This window comes from Spinacia oleracea, chromosome 6, assembly GCF_020520425.1.
Source record: "Spinacia oleracea cultivar Varoflay chromosome 6, BTI_SOV_V1, whole genome shotgun sequence".
Classification (NCBI taxonomy): domain Eukaryota; kingdom Viridiplantae; phylum Streptophyta; class Magnoliopsida; order Caryophyllales; family Amaranthaceae; genus Spinacia; species Spinacia oleracea.
Window position 1 is genome coordinate 121,441,220 of NC_079492.1, and position 19,153 is coordinate 121,460,372.

Genomic DNA, 19,153 nt, shown 5'->3' on the forward strand with positions numbered 1-19,153 from the left:
AGAAGTATATCCATGATCCGTCGCATGTGATTGAGCCAGAAATAGTAGAATTGGATGAGACCTTGACTTATGAAGAGAAACCCATAAAAATATTGGATGAGAAAGTTAGAAAAACAAGAAATAAGGAGGTGAAAATAATAAAAGTCTTATGGTCGAACCATCAAACCGAAGAGGCTACCTGGGAAGCAGAAGACACCATGAGACAAAGATACCCTGAATTGTTTTCGTAGGTACGTATTAGAGTTACGGGGACGTAACTCCCTTTAAGGAGGATATATTTTAACTCTTTTTCACCAATAATAAGCTAAAATAACATTTATTATCTAAGATTCGAAGACGAATCTTTCTTTAAGGAGGATAGATTGTAATATCCCGTATTTTACTAGATTGTAATATCCCGTATTTTACTATCAAAAATAATCTTTCTTTATTTTATCTAAGATTCGAGGACGAATCTTTCTTTAAGGATGATAGATTGTAATATCCCGTATTTTACTATCAAAAATAATATTTATCATCTTGAATACATAGTAATACTTTATACTAAATACTTTGTACCGTATTTTAAAACTAGTTTCCTACTCCCTTACAAAGTTAGCTATTAGTATTATTTATGCACTTTAAATATCCACCATAATAAATTACTCAGTAAGCTTCACTTATGTGTATTACGGTCCTTTTACCTTACCAAATTAATAAATCAATGTTGAAGAAAGTATATTGTAGTGGAGCATCCTTAACCATTTATTTTTCTCACTTGTATTTACCTATATTCTAGGAAGCTTAACGTATTTATCCTAGATTCTTAGACCTCTATCTATACTAGAACTCCCTAAGCATATCTTTACAACTAATTCCTATTTTGAAGCTAACTACGTGCATTCCTAATTCCCTATCCAAATTGGAGATTTGAATTACAAACCTTATTTGACTTTGTAACAAACTGATAAGCTAGAACAGATAATGCTTATCTACCGCTAAATCGTAACTTCTATCTCTTGAACCCCTCCCTATAAATAATAGTCAGAAACCCTAATACACTAGTTTTGCAAAACAAAAAACCCTTATACTCTCAAATACCACCAGAAAGCTCCGCAAGAAAACCTCGATCGCCGAAATTGATTTCTAGCCACTTTCGGCTTCACCGAAGCACCATCAAACCACCCTCGAAACCACCGCGAAAAACACTAGTTCATAGTCCTCACGACCCTCTTCGTAACCGACCATTCCTCTCTAAGAACCGTCAATAAACAGAGGTACGATAATCAACCAAAGTTGGTCTCTCGTTCATATATATATATCGCATTTCATAGTTTCACTCAACTAGGTAGTTGTAATTTCGGCGGCAACATCCTTATCTTAACCATGATCAAACCTCTCTTATTCTATTATTACTCTTCTAAAAATCCTGATATTTTGGTAAAACAAATAAATTAATAAATAGAGTAGTAGTATTGACGCTGTTACGGGTGATGTTTTCTTATATTAAAGTCTTTCTTAAACCTAGAGAACAATCACTATAATACACCCACTATGAATTATTATGCTGATAGATATATACTATACAACACGTGACGCTAATATTGGTAATATACGAAAGCTTAGGGTACTAAAAATACTAGATAGATAGCTCCTAATATACGATGTATACTTGTTTGTAGAGTCCGTAGAGCGGGAAGATCACTACTAGTGTTCGTGTTTGTGATTTGTGAAGCTAAGCTTAATAAGGTAAGCTACTACGTTCACCACTTTACTAAACCCTGTAAAGAAATATGGTTTTGACGTGAATATGTGCGACATGCTATTTGTATAGTATATGAATATGGGAATTATTATGATATGTGGTTCGTATAATTACATGATACATGTTTTATTGATGGGGTTTGATAAACAATGACTGTAGTAAAATTGGTGATTTACTTATGAGCTATACTCCTAGATTTAATGTATTGCAAGTACGTAATTTAGCATGTGATGAATGTTTAAAAGTGGTAGCAAGCTAACCCTCCCTTGCGCCCACGTTAATCATTCAGTGGAGGATAATAAGTGGTTGATCTTGGTTTTATGATGATAAGATGGAATGATTAAGCTACTTGTTCGTATATGATCACCGGCACTCCCTATTAAAATATAAGTACTTAAAATGTAATACACTTGGTCGGTAAGACATCTTAGGCAGGATCCCCTAAGGTGATGAACACATTGGTGGTATGACACATCGTGTCTTAATATTATAGTCGGAGCTAACTAGCACAACCTAGGCTTATTCTACTCCTTTGAGTTCAAAATACTCACTGGGAGGTGTGCACACTTAAGGACTAAGACCTATTTTGGTGGTTACACCCATTAGGGTGGTAGTCTCGAACTACAATTATGGTGGAATTATCTTGTTCTCTTACCTCTAAGTAATTAATTAACTGTTAATTATGGACTGAGTGCGTGTGCTTGTTACGTGCTAGTTGTGCATGAAATGTTTTTAAGATAAAGTGTTTTCCAAAGTAAGAAAAAGGTTTTCGAAAATTGTTTTACAGGGTGAAGTAGTACTTACTCAATTTCCACTGATTTGTGGTTTCTTTTCTGTATATGTTTTTCCAATTTACAGGTATGCATGGCACGTCACGAGCGACCGTTTCACAGCAGTAGTAGCAAGTTATTAATAACGTAGATCACCTAAAGACAATCAGTTGGATTTTATTTAATTCAGTTTATAACGAAATTTTGGGTAGATGGTTTAAGTTATCTAATTTTGACAATGTTGGTTTATTTATAAAGGTTGGATTATTGATGGATAATATAGCCTTACATTTGGGTTGTAACCTAAATGTGGCGGTAATACCCTTAATTTATTATTTTATGCTTCCGCTATAAGTCTTAAACAGGTATTGAAATTGGGGGTGTTACACTAGGTCATGGGTAGGGTAATTGATTTCATGAGGTTTCAATTGTCGCGACGACAGGTGCGGAGGTCAAACGCTCTTTTAAAATCTAGAAAGCTTTCTCACATTTCTCACTCCACTCGAATTTCGATTCCTTTTTCATCAAGTTGGTCATTGGTTTTTTTTTCTTTGTTCGAAAAGTCTTACACAAACCCCCTATAATAGTCAGCTAGGCCTAGGAAACTTCAGATATCAGACACGTTCCTTTGAAGTAGGTCACTCACTCACAGCTTGATTCTTAGTAGGATCTACAGAAACTCCTTATACTCAGCTTTCCCTTTCTAGTGAACCTCATTACGCCGTTCATGGATGTATAACTCTTGGGCTTAACTCTTAGCACTTTCACCAATTCATACATTCCCATCTTTTCAAGACAACAATTGATTTCAAACGATCCTGGACCACTCAAATCTTCTCTTAAATTTATTCCCTTACGTAACGTAGTTTTCAATCAATTCAATCCTTCACTTTTCCGTCGGTGTCACTTATACACACATAACTTCAAGATTTGTATACTTCATTTAGTAAAACTAGATTCTTTCTAAGAGTCTCCAAATAATCCTCAAGTGTTTGTCATGCTCTTTCTCATTCCTTGAATAAATCAGGATATCATCAATAACATAATAACGAACTTAATTCGGAATTCGTAGAAAATCTTATCTCAAATCCATATTATGGCAGGTGCATTGGTTAACCCAAAAGGCATTTCTCTAAACCCATAATGACAATACGAATCCTAATGAGGTCTTAGGCCCTTATCAGCTATCCTCAATTGGTGGTACTTCAAACACAATTCAGTCTTCGAGAACACACTCGCCCAATTCAATTAATCCAACATGTCACCTATCCTAGGCAAATGGTGCTTGTTCTTGATGGTGTTTAGTTCTCTAAATTCGATGCATAATTCCATACTCTTATCTTTCTCCTTAATAAACAACACAGGAGCTCCCCACGGTGACGCACTAGGCCTAATATACCCGTTAACGAAACAACTCTTGCAATTGTGTCCTAATTAGCTCATTTATAGGTGTCGTTTCAGGATTTAACTCTATAGTGAACTCAAATGCTCTAGCTGGTAACATACTTGCAATTTCACTCGGAAACACATCAATGAATCCACTCACAATGGAAACATCCTCGATTTTCACTCCAACTTCTTTACTCACCTCTAACACATTACAGAAAAATCGTTCACACTCTCTATTCATCAATTTCCTCACTTGCATTACAGAAATAACTAAAGGTTATTCGACTTCTCCAAAACGTCTATATGAGGTCAACCTTCTAATAAGGTTCCTTAAACTTACTTTCTGAATTTCACAGTCTACCTTAGCCTTGTACAAACTTAGTCAATCCATCCCCAGACTTACATCTAGGTCCCTCAGATCAAACGTTATCAAATCAGAAGGAAAATGCAATCTTTGATCTTCCAAGACAAGTTCTTAAACAACTTGATATACCCTATGGTTACACCAGTAGGTATATTAACAGGTAAATCAATCACCTTAAAATCTACTAAATTCAGACTCTTAACAACAGATGACGAAACAATAGAATAAGTTGCTCCCGAATCAAATAATGTTTTAACTAGCACGGAGTTAATAGAAAAGTACCATGAACTACGTCTGCAGAATGTTCAGCTTCATTTTTAGTCATCATGAACGGTTTGCCCGGAGCCTTATTCTGGTTGTTGTTCTCATTGGCAGACTTACTGTGGTTCCCTAGGTTATTCTGCGACTTTATAGGCTTCGAACTTTAATTTCTTGTCTGGTTAAATCACGACTTCACCTGGTTACCACTCCCATTACCATTTTGTTCCTTTTTCTGCTTAGTAAAGCACTCATACTTCCTATGCCCCTTTTTCTGACAATAGTTACAGTTCATTAATTCTCCCTTACAATTTCTACCAGGATGGTTGTTATTGCACATCTTACAGTGATACACTCTCTTAGATTGGTTCCTATTGTTGTGACCCTGTTTGTTTCTTCCTTGAAAGTTTCCATTCTCATTCCCATTTTCATTCATATTTCTTTTAAAATTCTCTTGGTTTTCCCCAGCATTAAACTCTCTGGTTTTTTTGAGTCAAATAAAACCACTTCTCATCAATATGAATGAAGTCATACATGCTGTAATATGTTGGTTCTTGTGGTATAGTGTAGTCCATTATCAGTCTGATTGCCCACCTTATCCTTGCCATTTTGCATGCTTCTGAAATGCCTGGATGCAAGGGACTTGAGTGTGGCTTTATAATTTTCCTCTTGATGAGCCTCCATACTGTTGTTGGTCCCAAATTCAGCATTCTTGCAAGATCTACGATGCATGTTCTGTCCCCCATGCCTATTTGTGCAATTGAGTCATAGGAGACTTGAACCTTTTTCCTTCCACATCTGTGATATTGGCTTTGCACAATATATGAATTCATTGCTGCCTTCTGTTTCTTTGCTTTGTCCCATATTTTGCCTATGGTTTTTCTGGTGTAATCATATTCTATGACTGCATCCCTTATTGCCCCATACAACAGAGTTTCTGAATCTGGAATCTTTCTACTGAGCAGGAACACCAATATTTCTAGCCTCAATTCATTATTTATTCTTGGAGTCCTTGGCTTGTGATGATCTGTTGTGTGTGTTGCTGTTTGATGATGATGAGGTGATGCATTTTCTGATGGTGGTGGAAAGTTCAAATAAAAAAGAAATGGTACCTCTTGAAAGTTGGTAGTTTGCTGCTGCCCTTCCCCTTCTACTTCTGGTACTTGCTGTACATATTCAGTGCTGTTTGGTACATCTTCATTAAACCCAATGTCCCCAAAATCAGCAGCAGTACTTTCAGAAGCTTGTACCAAGTCAGCAGCATCATCACCTTTCTCCGAGTCAGAATCAGAGTTAATGCCGTCGCCTTCATCATCAGAAAAACCGAGGAAATCGTCTTCCTCTTGATCTGAAGCCATTAAGTCCCCTGTTTTTTAGCTATTTAATGCTGAGTTGAGGAATAAATTTTGGTGTGTGTTTGTATTTATTGAACATGAGTTGGATCAGAATTTTGGTGTTTTGTGGGGAAAGTCACCCTATTTATAAAGGCATATCACTTTTTCAACCCCTCAAAATTTTGGAGGGAAAAACAAAGTCAATGTGTAATTGTTAGGGAAAATTTCGTGGAATTTTTGGAGGGAAAAGTGGGAGTCAGAATTTTGGGCAAAATTTCCACCCAAAAATACGTGACTCATTGTACTGTGATTGGTCCATATTTTTTCAATTGGGTCCCCCAGCCCATGTGACAGAAATTGTAACTCAATTTATTCAATACTTTAATAAATATCTACTTTTTCCCCAATTAATTTAATACTTTCTCTCTCTTTACTTTATTCTTTTTCTTACACACAATCATTATTCTTACACCCAATCATTACCCATATCCCAATACAACCCATGATTCAGTTTTCTTAAAATACCCCCAACATTCCTTATGGGTACAACAAAAAGGAATGGAGGGAGTAAATAATAAATAATAAATAATAATAATAATAATAAATAATAAATAATAAATAATAATCATAAATAATAAATAATAATAATAAATAATAAAATAATAAATAATAAATAATAAATAATAAATAATAAATAATAAAATAATAAATAATAAATAATAAATAATAAATAATAATAATAAATATAAATAATAAATAATAAATAATAAATAATAAATAATAAATAATAAATAATAAATAATAAATAATAAATAATAAATAATAAATAATAAATAATCAATAATCAATAATGAATAATGAATAATAAATAATAAATAATGAATAATGAATAATGAATAATGAATAATGAATAATAAATAACGAATAATGAATAATGAATAATTAATAATTAATAATTAATAATAAATAAAAAATAATAAATATAAATAATAAATTAAAAATAATAAATAATAATAATAAATAATAAATAACAAATAACAAATAAAAAATAAAAAAATAAAAAATAAAATAATAAATAATAAATAATAAAATAATAAATAATAAATAATAAATAATAAATAATAAATAATAAATATAAGTATAAATAATAAATAATAATATAATAAATAATAAATAATAAAATAATAATAATAATAATAAATAATAAATAATAAATAATAAATAATAAATAATAATATAATATATATAATATATAATAAATAATAAATAATAAATAATAAATAATAAATAATAATAATAAATAATAATATAAATAATAAATAATAAATAATAAATAATAAATAATAAATAATAAATAATAAATAATAAATAATAAATAATAAATAATAAATAATAAATAATAAATAATAAATAATAATAAATAATAAATAATAAATAATAAATAATAAATATAAATAATAAATAATAAATAATAAATAATAAATAATAAATAATAAATAATAAATAATAAATAATAAATAATAAATAATAAATAATAAATAATAAATAATAAATAATAAATAATAAATAATAAATAATAAATAATAAATAATAAATAATAAATAATAAATAATAAATAATAAATAATAAATAATAAATAATAAATAATAAATAATAAATAATAAATAATAAATAATAAATACTAAATAATAAATAATAAATAATAAATAATAAATATAAATAATAAATAATAAATAATAAATAATAATAATAATAAATAATAAATAATAATAATAAATAATAATAATAAATAATAAATAATAAATAATAAATAATAAATAATAAATAATAAATAATAAATAATAATAATAAATAATAAATATAAATAATAATAATAAATAATAATAATAAATAATAAATAATAAATAATAAATAATAAATAATAAATAATAAATAATAAATAATAAATAATAAATAATAAATAATAATAATAAATAATAAATAATAAATAATAAAATAAATAATAATAATAATAAATAATAATAATAAATAATAAATAATAATAATAAATAATAAATAATAATAATAAATAAATAATAATAATAAATAATAAATAATAAATAATAAATAATAAATAATAAATAATAAATAATAAATAATAAATAATAAATAATAAATAATGAATAATAAGGAGTAATAAATAATAAATAATAATTAATAATAAATAATTAATAAATAATAAATAATAAATAATAAATACTCCCTCCGTTCCATAATGTTCCTCACTTTTACATTATGCGCGGTCTCCAATGCACTACTTTGACCGTTAATAATTTTAATTCCGTATTAGTAAAACTATAAAAAAAATTATATTTAGAAAATTTATATTGAAACGAATCTAATGATATCCCACAAGTTAACATTTATACTCTTAATCATACTATTAATTACGGTCAAAGTTTTAAAACTTTGACCACATGAATAGTAAACATGAGGAACATTATGGAACAGAGGGAGTAATAAATAATAAATAATAATTAATTAATAATAATTAATAAATAATATTTAATAATAAAAATTGTTAACTAATAACTAAATAATAATTAATAATTAATAACTAATAATCCGTAACTAATTAATAAAAATAATAATAAATTATATTAATTATTTATAAATAATTAGTTATAAATAATAATAATAATAATAATAAGTAATATAATAATATAAATATAAATAATAAGTAATATAATAATATAAATATAAATAATAATATAAGTGATGTGGCCTAAAACAAACGCCACCTAGGCTGTACCATGAAGGCCCAAAAAGAAGGCCTAAAAGGCCCAACAGAAGATCCTGAGACCCACCTGCTCAGGATGGGCCCATTTATGAGGCTTTCAAGAAACCCAAACGCTTAAAAGGCCCATCAAGTTCAAAACAAATCCCCAGCAAAACACGTGTCCTGATCTTGCACAAATATCTAATCAATGCAGGACCAATTCCCAAGAAACCCTATCACTATAAATAGTGCATATCCCTAGGTAAACGGGACAATCAATTCATTCCCACCAACCTAAAACTATCTTTGTTCTGCTTCTCTCTACAAATTACTTCTCTCTCTAGCTTATACTTACTTAAGCATCGGAGGGAATATTCCTACGGGAATATTCTTGTTTTGCAGGTTGTCAGAAGTTTGTGCCAGCTCATACTTGATACCTCCGAGGAACGCGTGACACGTCATCACCGTCAAAGATCCCACAACATTTGGCGCCGTCTGTGGGGAGGTATAGTATCATGGCCGAACTGCACTCTGACAGAGAGTATGCTGGTGAGGGAGAAGAGAAACGACCTATCGAAAGGAGTCAACGTCATATGGAAGAGGCCAATCGAATCGCAAATGCAGGAAGCACACCACGTCGGGTGCAGGAAGCTGAGGTGGTCGTAGAAGAAGAGCCAATGGTAGAAGCGTCTCCGCCAGGCGGCCATCTAATCCCCAGCGTCCGAGATGCCGTGCTAGATGAGAATTTAGACTTGCCAGTCTCGGTAGGGTCACTACGCGAGATCTTAGCAAGATTCCAGCAGCAAATGAATCAAACCTTTCGACAGCAGATGAGCACCACAATGTGTGAGGGGGTCGAAAAAGCGCGAGGCTAATGCGTGACCTCGTCCCTCGTGGGTGTGACGATTCTTTTTTATTCAATCAAGTGTAATTGGATTTCCTGTGAGTTTACACCCAATTGACTAGTAATATAGGAGTCGCCATTCAGTTTTTAACGACAATGAGAAAAACTGACAAAACCCGGTTATCGTGACATAAAGGGAGTGCAATTATGTTTGACCACGACGACCGTAGGTTCCCTTGTGATCCCTGGTATGGGGATCTCTCAACATACACCCGCAAGGTAGAGATTGAGGGTTCGGGGGACTGTAACTACCGAGAGGAGTACTCGCTCGTCGATTACTCCAGAGGCAGGATATCCTTACTAGCTCAGCATAAATAATTGAAGGGACATGCGTTAACTATTAAACTAATCTGAGTTGATTTTAGCAATATGCAACATATAATACTAGATCGATCGCGATTATCTGATTTAAATAGCATTAAGGGACCTAGCATGATAATCCAATTTCCCAAAAATATTATATTTGTTAGGCGTGATAGAACAATCAGATTTAGTTAGTTTAACAGTTCATAAAAAGGGCGAGGAAAACAATTAAATCATCGAGAAGGGGCACATTACGACGCACCCTTGAGAGGTGCGTCACGGTTCTCAGAAAACTAACCACTTTGACTTTGTTGTTTCTCCTTTTATTTAATGAATCTCAAATTATGGGACAGGATGCGTTCTGTTCGATTTATGGATCGATTGCGACAGAACGTGTGAACAATTTCGCAGCGTGAGGCTTAGGCTAGGGGTTGGAGTCAATACTCAGAATCTAATTGTGTTGTGTGTTGCTTTCACGTCGAATTTGTGCTGTATTTATAGGGAAAGTTCGTGGAAAGATAGAATTGTAGAACTCTAATCCTCGAGGAATTAGGAAAAAACACGTCCCAGGTATTTTCAGCGCCCAGCTCTGGGCGTCAAAGATTTCGGCGCCCAGCTCTGGGCGTTGAAAATAGGACCCATGCAATTTCAGCGCCCAGGGCTGGGCGTTGAAATTGATGTTTGGGCTGTTTTCTTAGTCAGATTCGGATTCCTGAAATCCGTAGTGTTTGAGACTTAATCGAGTCTTTTAGTGCGTAACAATTTCATGACGGAATGCGTCTGGGCCCGTTACGAACTCTAGGCTCGTTAGGATTTTAATTAATACGTAACTCTTATTTCCGAATCATATTGGGAATAGGATTCTTGTAGTTTTCTATCTCATTTAGGATTTATGTTGGAGTGCAACACCTAATTCTGACAGGTTTCAATCTTTTATGACTTGCCACTTTTAGAAGCTACCCTTTACGGCAGTTACTATTTTAGCAGGTTTCCATAAATAGCAGGTTTCTATAAATAGCAGGTTTTCGGGTGAAACGAGAAGGGTGATTGAGATTCGTTATTTTATAGGAGATGCGTTGTCAAGTGGAGATTTATGTATTCATCATCGAACCTTCCCTTTTAGGAATGGGGACAAAAGTAGGTGTCTACACATTGCAAGATGAAATACGGAAAAATATGCTAATCTACAGCACTGAGAGGACGGCTCCACAGAGACCCCTCAGCCTAGGCATCAATCGGATAAACAGAATGCCACTTAGATCCAATGTGTGGAGGGCTGGAGAGGGCTCCCGTCCACAAGCTAGCCAGGTGCCTGAGCTCTCGGGGATTGGCCGCGATCCCCCAACTTCCTTACTTCGAAGGGACCAGGTCATACGACCACCGTCTAGGGGAAACCCACCAGCCGTCTTCCGGCCCGCCTCAAGGCGTCAAGAGCATTATGAAGTTGAATCTGAACTATCAGACATTGGGTCCACTCCTGTGATGGAAGATCCACCATTTTACCCCTCTACTCGAGGACAGACTCAGATGACGCCCAACAGGGTAAGCTTGCGCCCCCGCGTGCTTTCCAATCGCCGTGAACCAACTTATCACATTCAGCAAGGTTTTAATAATCTGACTCTAAGGCACATGAGTACCCCCTTCTCAGAGGATATCATGAACTCCCCAAAAGAACCCAAGGTAAAAACTCCTACCATTGAAGCCTATGACGGGACCACCGATCCTTATATGCACTTAGTCGCATACCGTCATCACATGTATGTTCAAGGAACCAACGAAGCCACTTGGTGCAAATATTTCCCGGCCACTCTCAAAGGAGTGGCGTCTAAATGGTTTGAACGACTACCCCCAGGGTCAATTCCCTCTTTCAACGAACTACAAACTCTGTTCTCCACTAGATTCATGGCACACAAGGAAGAAAGGAAAACGAGTATGCATTTGGGACGGATTCAACAGGGGAAAGATGAATCACTAAGAAGCTATGTGAAGCGTTTCAACCTAGAGGCCGGACAGATCCCAGATTTGCCTGATGGCGTCTCTTTCGATAATTTTATCAGATGATTGAAGAAGGGATCCTTTAAGTTTGACCTGGTCAAGAAAAGCGTGAGGACTATGGCCGAAGTTTTGGACGAAGCCGAAGCATTTATCCATGCAACAGAAATATGCAGCGCGTCAAAAGAAGGAAGGATTGGAGAAACAACAGAGTCCTCAGGAAAGAAAGACAAAATGGACCGAAAAGCCCCACGAGAAAATGGCACATGGGCCCTCTCAAAAGAACATGATACCAACTCTCCTGGGCACAAGAGAGAGCGTCCACAAGAAAGGGAATATTTTGAGTATAACACAGATCTCCTCACGATGCTGAAAGACGTCGGAACCAGGTTTGACCTTGAACGATCTTTCCCCATGAAATCTCCTCCTGAGAGTCGAGACCCCAAGTTGTATTGCCAGTTCCATGAAGACATAGGACATGAAACCAAGAACTGTAGAAGCTTGAAAAGGGCTCTAGACGGCCTGGCCTCCAAAGGAAATCTCAAGAACTATTTACAGAAGAATGCTCACGGCTTTGGGAAAAACCAATACAAAAAGAACAAGTCACCTGTCTCACCTGCGGAGGGACAGCACAGCGAATGGGGGTTTGTAGCCATCATATCTGGAGGACCGGCCGCTGGAGGACCCACCATGGGGGGGCAGAAAGATTATGCTTGCCGCCTAGGGCAAGTAATGCTGTCAGCAAAGTCACCTTTGGATCCATTCCCACGGATAGAGATATGTGAGTCGGATGGTGGACGAATAGCCACTCCGCATGATGATCCTCTTATGGTCGAATTCAAGATATCCAATATGAGGGTAAAGCGTATCCTAATAGACACGGGAAGCTCGTCCGACATAATGAGCCTGGAATGCCTCAATCGCCTAGCACATGATCCCAAAACCATGGATAGTATACACTATCCCATCATTGGTTTCGGAGGGAGCATCATACACCCTGTAGGCGTCATCACTGTGCCGGTTCGAATTGGAGACAGGAAAAATGGACGGAAGATGGAGGTGAATTTCCTGATTGTTAAGGACCTAACAGCATATAATGTCATCCTGGGACGACCCATCTTGAACAAGATTAAAGCCGTAGTCGTCACCCATCTGATGCTTTTGAAGTTTGTGTACGATGATGGGGCGATATGCACCATACGTGGAGACCAACAACAAGCTAGAGACTGTTATCTCACCACCCTCAACCCGTCAGCATGGAAGCAAGATTCTGCCGAAGCCAGAGGCAAAAGAAAGCACAAAGACGAGCTGCCAGCCGCCAAGGAGAGTAAACCAGCCAAAACAGAAACTGTAACATCCCGTATTTTTAAACCTGTTTTATTATTCGGTAATTACGATTACTAACGTAATTACGTCCTAATTTTTTTCCGATCTACTTTAAATATATTATTATGCCTAACTTTTTATTGTGACATAATAAGAATTATTTGAGCCCAATTTATTTTCATACATGAGTTTTCTCTTTTAAGCCAACTTTTATTCTCCAAAATCTGATTATTCTTTTTAATCTCTGAAATTACATTTTATGCCCTTGGTCAATCAAAGGACCAAAATTCAATTCTCTTTCTCCTTCTTTACACGTGTAATTATACACTTGAGCCAACAGAAGTTTTGACTTCTCTTTCTTCATGAAATATGTCCAAGTTCATGGCAATTCACTCTCATTCTCTATGCGTGTCAAAAACCCAGATAACTTGATTGACAATTGTCTAAATTCTCCATCTTCTTCCATGACTCACCATGTTAAGAAATTCCTATAAATAGCCATTGAAAATCCAATGTTCTTCAAGCTATAAACCAATTAATATTCTGATTTTATTTAATTACAAGCTTAATTTGTTTGCCCTCTCTATTTATTTCCTTGATTTTTCACCATTAATGGACACCCATTTTCTCTCTCCTCCGTTCTACCACCGCGGAGCCACCCATTGGCCACCGCCGAGCCACCACCTTCTGCCGTCAAATCCAGCCACCACCTCCAACTCGGTGCCACCTGCTTCCTGTTGCCGAGTCCACCTTGCCGGCAACATCTCTGGTTGATGTTGCACCGTGTTGTTGCTGCTATTATGCCTTCAATTGTCTCTTATTATGTAAGCTTCTTCCCTGGTTCCAATTTTCCAAAGACCCAAATTATAATATGAGCTCTAAATATGTTAAAAGCCCATTTTATTGTTTTTTTTTAAAAAGCCCAAAAGTTTCTTAATTCCTACTATTACATGTTTCTTATTCATTTGATACCAAAGTTTTAAATTTTATTTTACAAAAGCTAAACTAAGATTTCTACCATTACTCATTTACTCCATAAGGAGCACCATTTATAAAAAGGGTTGTCTATTCTTAAGAATGTGTAGTATTTTGGATACATGTGTTTTAGTAAAGAGTGATAATTCTATTGTTATGATTCTATTACGGGGCATTGAGAATGGTTGAAAGTGATGGAACTTATGAAATATCGGTTACCGGAGTCTAAGTAAGCAGTTAAGGAAAAACAATCGAGGTAATGTTTATGTCCAGCATTTAAGTTTATATGCCCGTATATGAAATGTGTGACTATTATGTGATTATATGTTTTATGTGATAAATGATATGATATATGTTTATGATTATGATTATGATGTTAAATACGTGGTTCGGGAATAATGATGATATTTATAAAGTTATTTTAAAGAAATACGATGTTGCTTTTGTCGGCCTGGAAAAGTGAACTGAACTAGTAAATGGGCGAGTTACATGTAGAGGCAAGTTAAAGTTAAAGTTTGGGAAACAGTTCCCCCCCGTGAAAAGATGTAAGAAAAGCCCCGCCAAAGCCTGTACTTGCCAATGAGCTGTAAAGGAAATGATTCCTTGCCGACACAGTTTTCAAGATAACGAGATTAAGTTAGTTATTTCCGAACAATAAATGCTAATGATTGATATGTGCCAAATGATTTTCAAAATAAAACCGTTTTGATGGGCTGGAGTAATATTACTGAGTTTTCCACTCATTTTTGGATTTTTCTGTGTTTTTCCTATTTTCTATTTTTATGATGATGCACAGGTTCGATTAAGGAGCTAGAGTTGCTCAAGACGAAAGTTATTACTGGAGTTAATATTTTATTATGGAGATATCGAGATGAGACATTATTTATTATGGAAATCCTGTTACTGAGGTTGTTATAAGAATATTGATTTATAATTATTTTTGGAAAAGTTGTATTATTTATGAAATGTTATTAAGGATTATTTTATTTGTGGGCCCATACCCACGGGTCCCATGATTAATTATGTCTAATTCCGCTGCTAATGATCAGTTAAGTACGGTTTATTACCGATATTTAAGGTACCAAAAAGTCGGGACGTTATAGTATGGTATCAGAGCGGAGCCCAGCCGGAAGTGCTCAGCACTGCCTGGGTATGATCTTTGGGATATGATAATGTTTTGAGGTTTTAACAGCTATTTGGGATATTGATGTTAAGTTATGAGAATAAGTGTTTTAAGAGAAGTGAGTAATATTTTTGGGTTGTTAAAAGAGTATGTCATAGTGTGAGTGTCTGAGTTTAGACTGATCTTAAGTTTTGAGATATCCAGTTTCGAGTACGAAACTTTTTCTAAGAGGGTAAGGATGTAACACCCCGTATTTTTAAGCCTCTTTTATTATTCTGTAATTATGATTATTATCGTAATTACGTCCTAAATTTTTCCGATCTATTTTTAATTATCGTATTATGTCTACCTTTTTGTTGTGACATAATACCAATTAATTGAGCCCAACTATTTTTGTACAAGCCCATTTCATTACTCCAAAATCTGATTTTATTCTTTGATGTGGAAATTACATTTTTGCCCTTAAAATGTTAAAATTCCAATTGTCTTCTTCCCCATCTTCTTTATACGTGTAATTTCCATGAAAGAGCTTGGTGGCAAGTATTTTGACTTCTCTTTGCTTCAAGTATTCTGTCTGTAGGCAATTGGCTTCTATGCGTGGCAAAAGACTAACATTTTGATTGCCAAATGTCCAAATTTTTCCTCTTCTTCAATGACTCACCATGACAAGAAATTCCTATAAATAGCCATTGAAACCCCCTTGTTCTTCAAGCTCAAAACTCAATTAATATTTCTGATTATATTTCCAAAGTTTGATTTATTTCCCCTCTCTATTTTTCCTTGTGCAAATTCAAGAAATCATTGATATCTACCTATTTTCTCTCTCCTCCCTTCGACCACCGCGGCACCGCCGCTACTGCAACCACCTTGGTCGGCGAGTCCTTCCTTCGTCGCCTCAGACCACCTCCATGAACCCGACACCACCTTCTGTCGTCGCCGGAAGTCGCGTCTCTGTTGAAGCATGAGTTACTGTTTTTGTGTGGGTTTCATTTCACCTTGCTTCCTTTGATTTTGCTGATAGTTATACCAAAATGCCAATAAAGTATAAATGGGGTATAAATAAGTGGGCCTTGAATCCATGATGGAGTATTATTTATGGGCTAAAGTCAACTATTTTCCTGGTGGGTTTCGGTTACAAGGGCAAGCAAAGTTAAGTAAGTAATTTGATTTTATTAAGGTTGCCTATTTAAGTTTAATGAGTAACCATTCCTAATTATGGGTTTTTATTGTTATTATGGAGAAATTGGGCTTATCAAATAAAACGTTTGGTGGGTTATGGAAGATACGTTTTGGAGTATAAAGATATAGTCACTTTAAGGTTATGGTGATCGAGGTAATTTTTATGTCCAGCACCTATATATATGCCTGTATAATATTTTAAGGTGTAATTATTATGTCTAGCATTTTAGCCTCATGCCCTCGTATGTGTTACGTAATTTTTATGTCCAACACTTATATTTATGCCCGTATAATGTTTTAAGGCGTAATACTTATGTCCAGCAATTATATTTATGTGCCCGTATATAAAAGTATTATATTATGTTATTATAACTATTATGTCCAACATTTAAGCTTTACATGCCCGTATATGAAATGTGTGACTATTATGTGATTATATGTTTATTATGTGTTTTATGTGATAAATGATGATATATGTTTTTATGATTATGATCATGATGTTAAAGACGTTGTTCGAAAATAATGAAGATATTTATAAAGTGATTTTAAAGAAAGACGATGTTGCTTTTGTCGGCATGGAAAAGTGAACTGAACTAGCAGGTGGAGACAAGTTACAGGTGGAGACAAGTTACAGGTGGAGGCAAGTTAAAGTTAAAGTTAAAGTTTGGGAAACAGTTCCCCCCCCCTGAAAAGATGTAAGAAAAAGTTCTGCCAAATCCTGTACTTGCCAATGAGCTGTAAAGGAAATGATTCCTTGCCGACACAGTTTTCAAGATAACGAGATTAAGTTAGTTATTTCCGAACAATAAATGCTAAAGATTGACATGTGCCAAGTGATTTTCAAAATAAAACTGTTTTAACGGGCTGGAGTAATATTACTGAGTTTTCCACTCATTTTTGGCATTTTTCTATGTTTTTCCTGTTTTCTATTTTTATGATGATGTACAGGTTCGGTTAAGGAGCTAGAGTTGCTCAAGACGAAAGTTATTACTAGAGTCAATATTTTATTATGGAGATATCGAGATGAGAAATTATTTATTATGGAAATCCTATTACTGAGGTTGTTATAAGAATATTGATTTATAATTATTTTTGGGAAAGTGGTATTATTTATGGAATGTTATTAAGGATTATTTTATTTGTGGGCCCATACCCACAGGTCCCAGGATTAATTAAGCCTAATTCCGCTGCTATGATCAATTAAGTGCGGTTTATTATCAATAATTAAGGAGCCAAAAAGTCGGGGCGTTACAGAAACTGTCAAGATAGAGGAAAGTGGCTGAAAATAGAATGTCATTAGGATAACTATTGTACTAGAGCCTACAAAACGGCCTAACTATTGTACTAGAGCCTACAAAACGGCCTGTAAATGCCCGCCTACGACGCGGTGAATTTAGTTTGCAACTTAGTAAAATGAATGTTTTCTTATCTGACAAATACAAGTCTCGGTAAAACCCCTTAAAACACTAAGGGGTGGAGAACCCCACAACAACAAAAGAAACTCCAAACGGTGGCGTCAATATTTACTAAACAAACGACGGCGCTAAAAGTACCATGTACTAACAAAAACGCAAAGTAAGACTCAACAAGAGCAGAGATTCAAAATGACGTCTCCTCCTTGGAAGGCGTCTAAAAAAGACTAATCGGTTGACCTCCTCAAATTAGGCTGATCACCTAAAACACTGAGGTTCCCGTCCATCAAATGGACCCATAAAAAGAATTCCTACGAAATCAGTAACGAACTGAAATGGATTAAAATAAAACCAGTGCACGAAGGCACAAAATGTTTATACATGCGCTCAAGGCGCAAACAAACCAAAACAAATAAATGCCAAAAGGCACCAAAGTTATTACAAGCGCCCACGGCGCCATTCAAACCAATTGCACAAAAGGCTACTTAAGGATGAGGGGCGGTGGAACTCCCGTCCTGAACGTCTTGGCCTTTAGGGGAGTTCACTTCTTCTTCCTCCATGTCCTCATCCTCCCCCTCGCTAACAAATTTAGGGGGATCTAGGCTTAAGCGTCTAGCCGTCGAGACGGCCATTTGGTAGGAGATACGACGTTTAAACCAGGAAAAGTCCTTGCCATCCATAGACTGATCCCACGCCCTTCGAGCATTCTCCAAAATGGACTCTTCGCCTAACTTGAAAGAGCTCATCGCCGCTCTGCGCACGGCTTCAATCTCGCCCTGCGTAGCCTTAAGCTGACCCTCCAAGGCGTTCACTTTGGAGGAGAAATTGGTCACCCGCTCCGAGACGGAGGAATACTCCTTCCTCAGCATGGCCAACCTCTCCTCATGCTCTACCAATTTCTTTTCATAATTCTGGACGTCCTGCTCAGCCTTTTTCAGAGCGTCCATCTCAGACTTAATCTTCTTGTCCGCGTCCACGTTGATCAATCTGGCTGTCCTCTCAGCATACTTCACATGATTCTCAATCTGGTTCTTATGCTTGAGCATCTCTGTATGCATATCAAAGAGGTAGTGCCTACTCTCGGCAAAGCGGATGAAGAGCTGCCGAGACAAAAATAGAGTAAAAAAAATGAGAAAAGAAGTCCATGAATAAGTATCTCACATCGAGTACGAGGGACTGAATGGACCCAAAGTACCCCAAGTCAATCCCGGAAAGCGACCTCACATACTCCTCATGAATGGCCGCATAGACGTCTGAAAGGATCTTATCCTTTGCCTCTGAGCTAAAACCGTCTGACGGGGGGATGTTCGCCACCTCAGCAT

General features: G+C 35.1%; 1 protein-coding gene and 1 long non-coding RNA gene across 3 annotated transcripts; both read left to right on the plus strand.

The window, feature by feature from the left end:
- The first annotated feature begins 12,050 nt into the window (after positions 1-12,050).
- Positions 12,051-13,220, plus strand: LOC110778835 (uncharacterized). Its single transcript, XM_056832709.1, has 2 exons — positions 12,051-12,681; positions 12,799-13,220. Exons 1-2 carry the CDS (start codon positions 12,051-12,053, stop codon positions 13,218-13,220), a joined length of 1,053 nt encoding a protein of 350 aa, XP_056688687.1.
- Positions 13,221-13,487: 267 nt separating this feature from the next.
- Positions 13,488-17,587, plus strand: LOC110778834 (uncharacterized). Of its 2 annotated transcripts, none has more exons than XR_008923595.1 (2): positions 13,488-14,373; positions 14,914-17,587. It is a non-coding gene; the product is annotated as an uncharacterized lncRNA (long non-coding RNA). The 2 variants fall into 2 exon arrangements; XR_008923594.1 differs by having other exon boundaries at positions 13,488-13,966.
- Positions 17,588-19,153: the final 1,566 nt, after the last annotated feature.

Bases quoted from the DNA above. Each gene is read 5' to 3' on its own strand.
- LOC110778835 (XM_056832709.1), top strand. From the start codon at position 12,051: ATGGACCGAAAAGCCCCACGAGAAAATGGCACATGGGCCCTCTCAAAA. The intron at 12,682-12,798 runs GTATCCTAATAG...TTGGTTTCGGAG, and splicing joins ATCCAATATGAGGGTAAAGC to GGAGCATCATACACCCTGTA.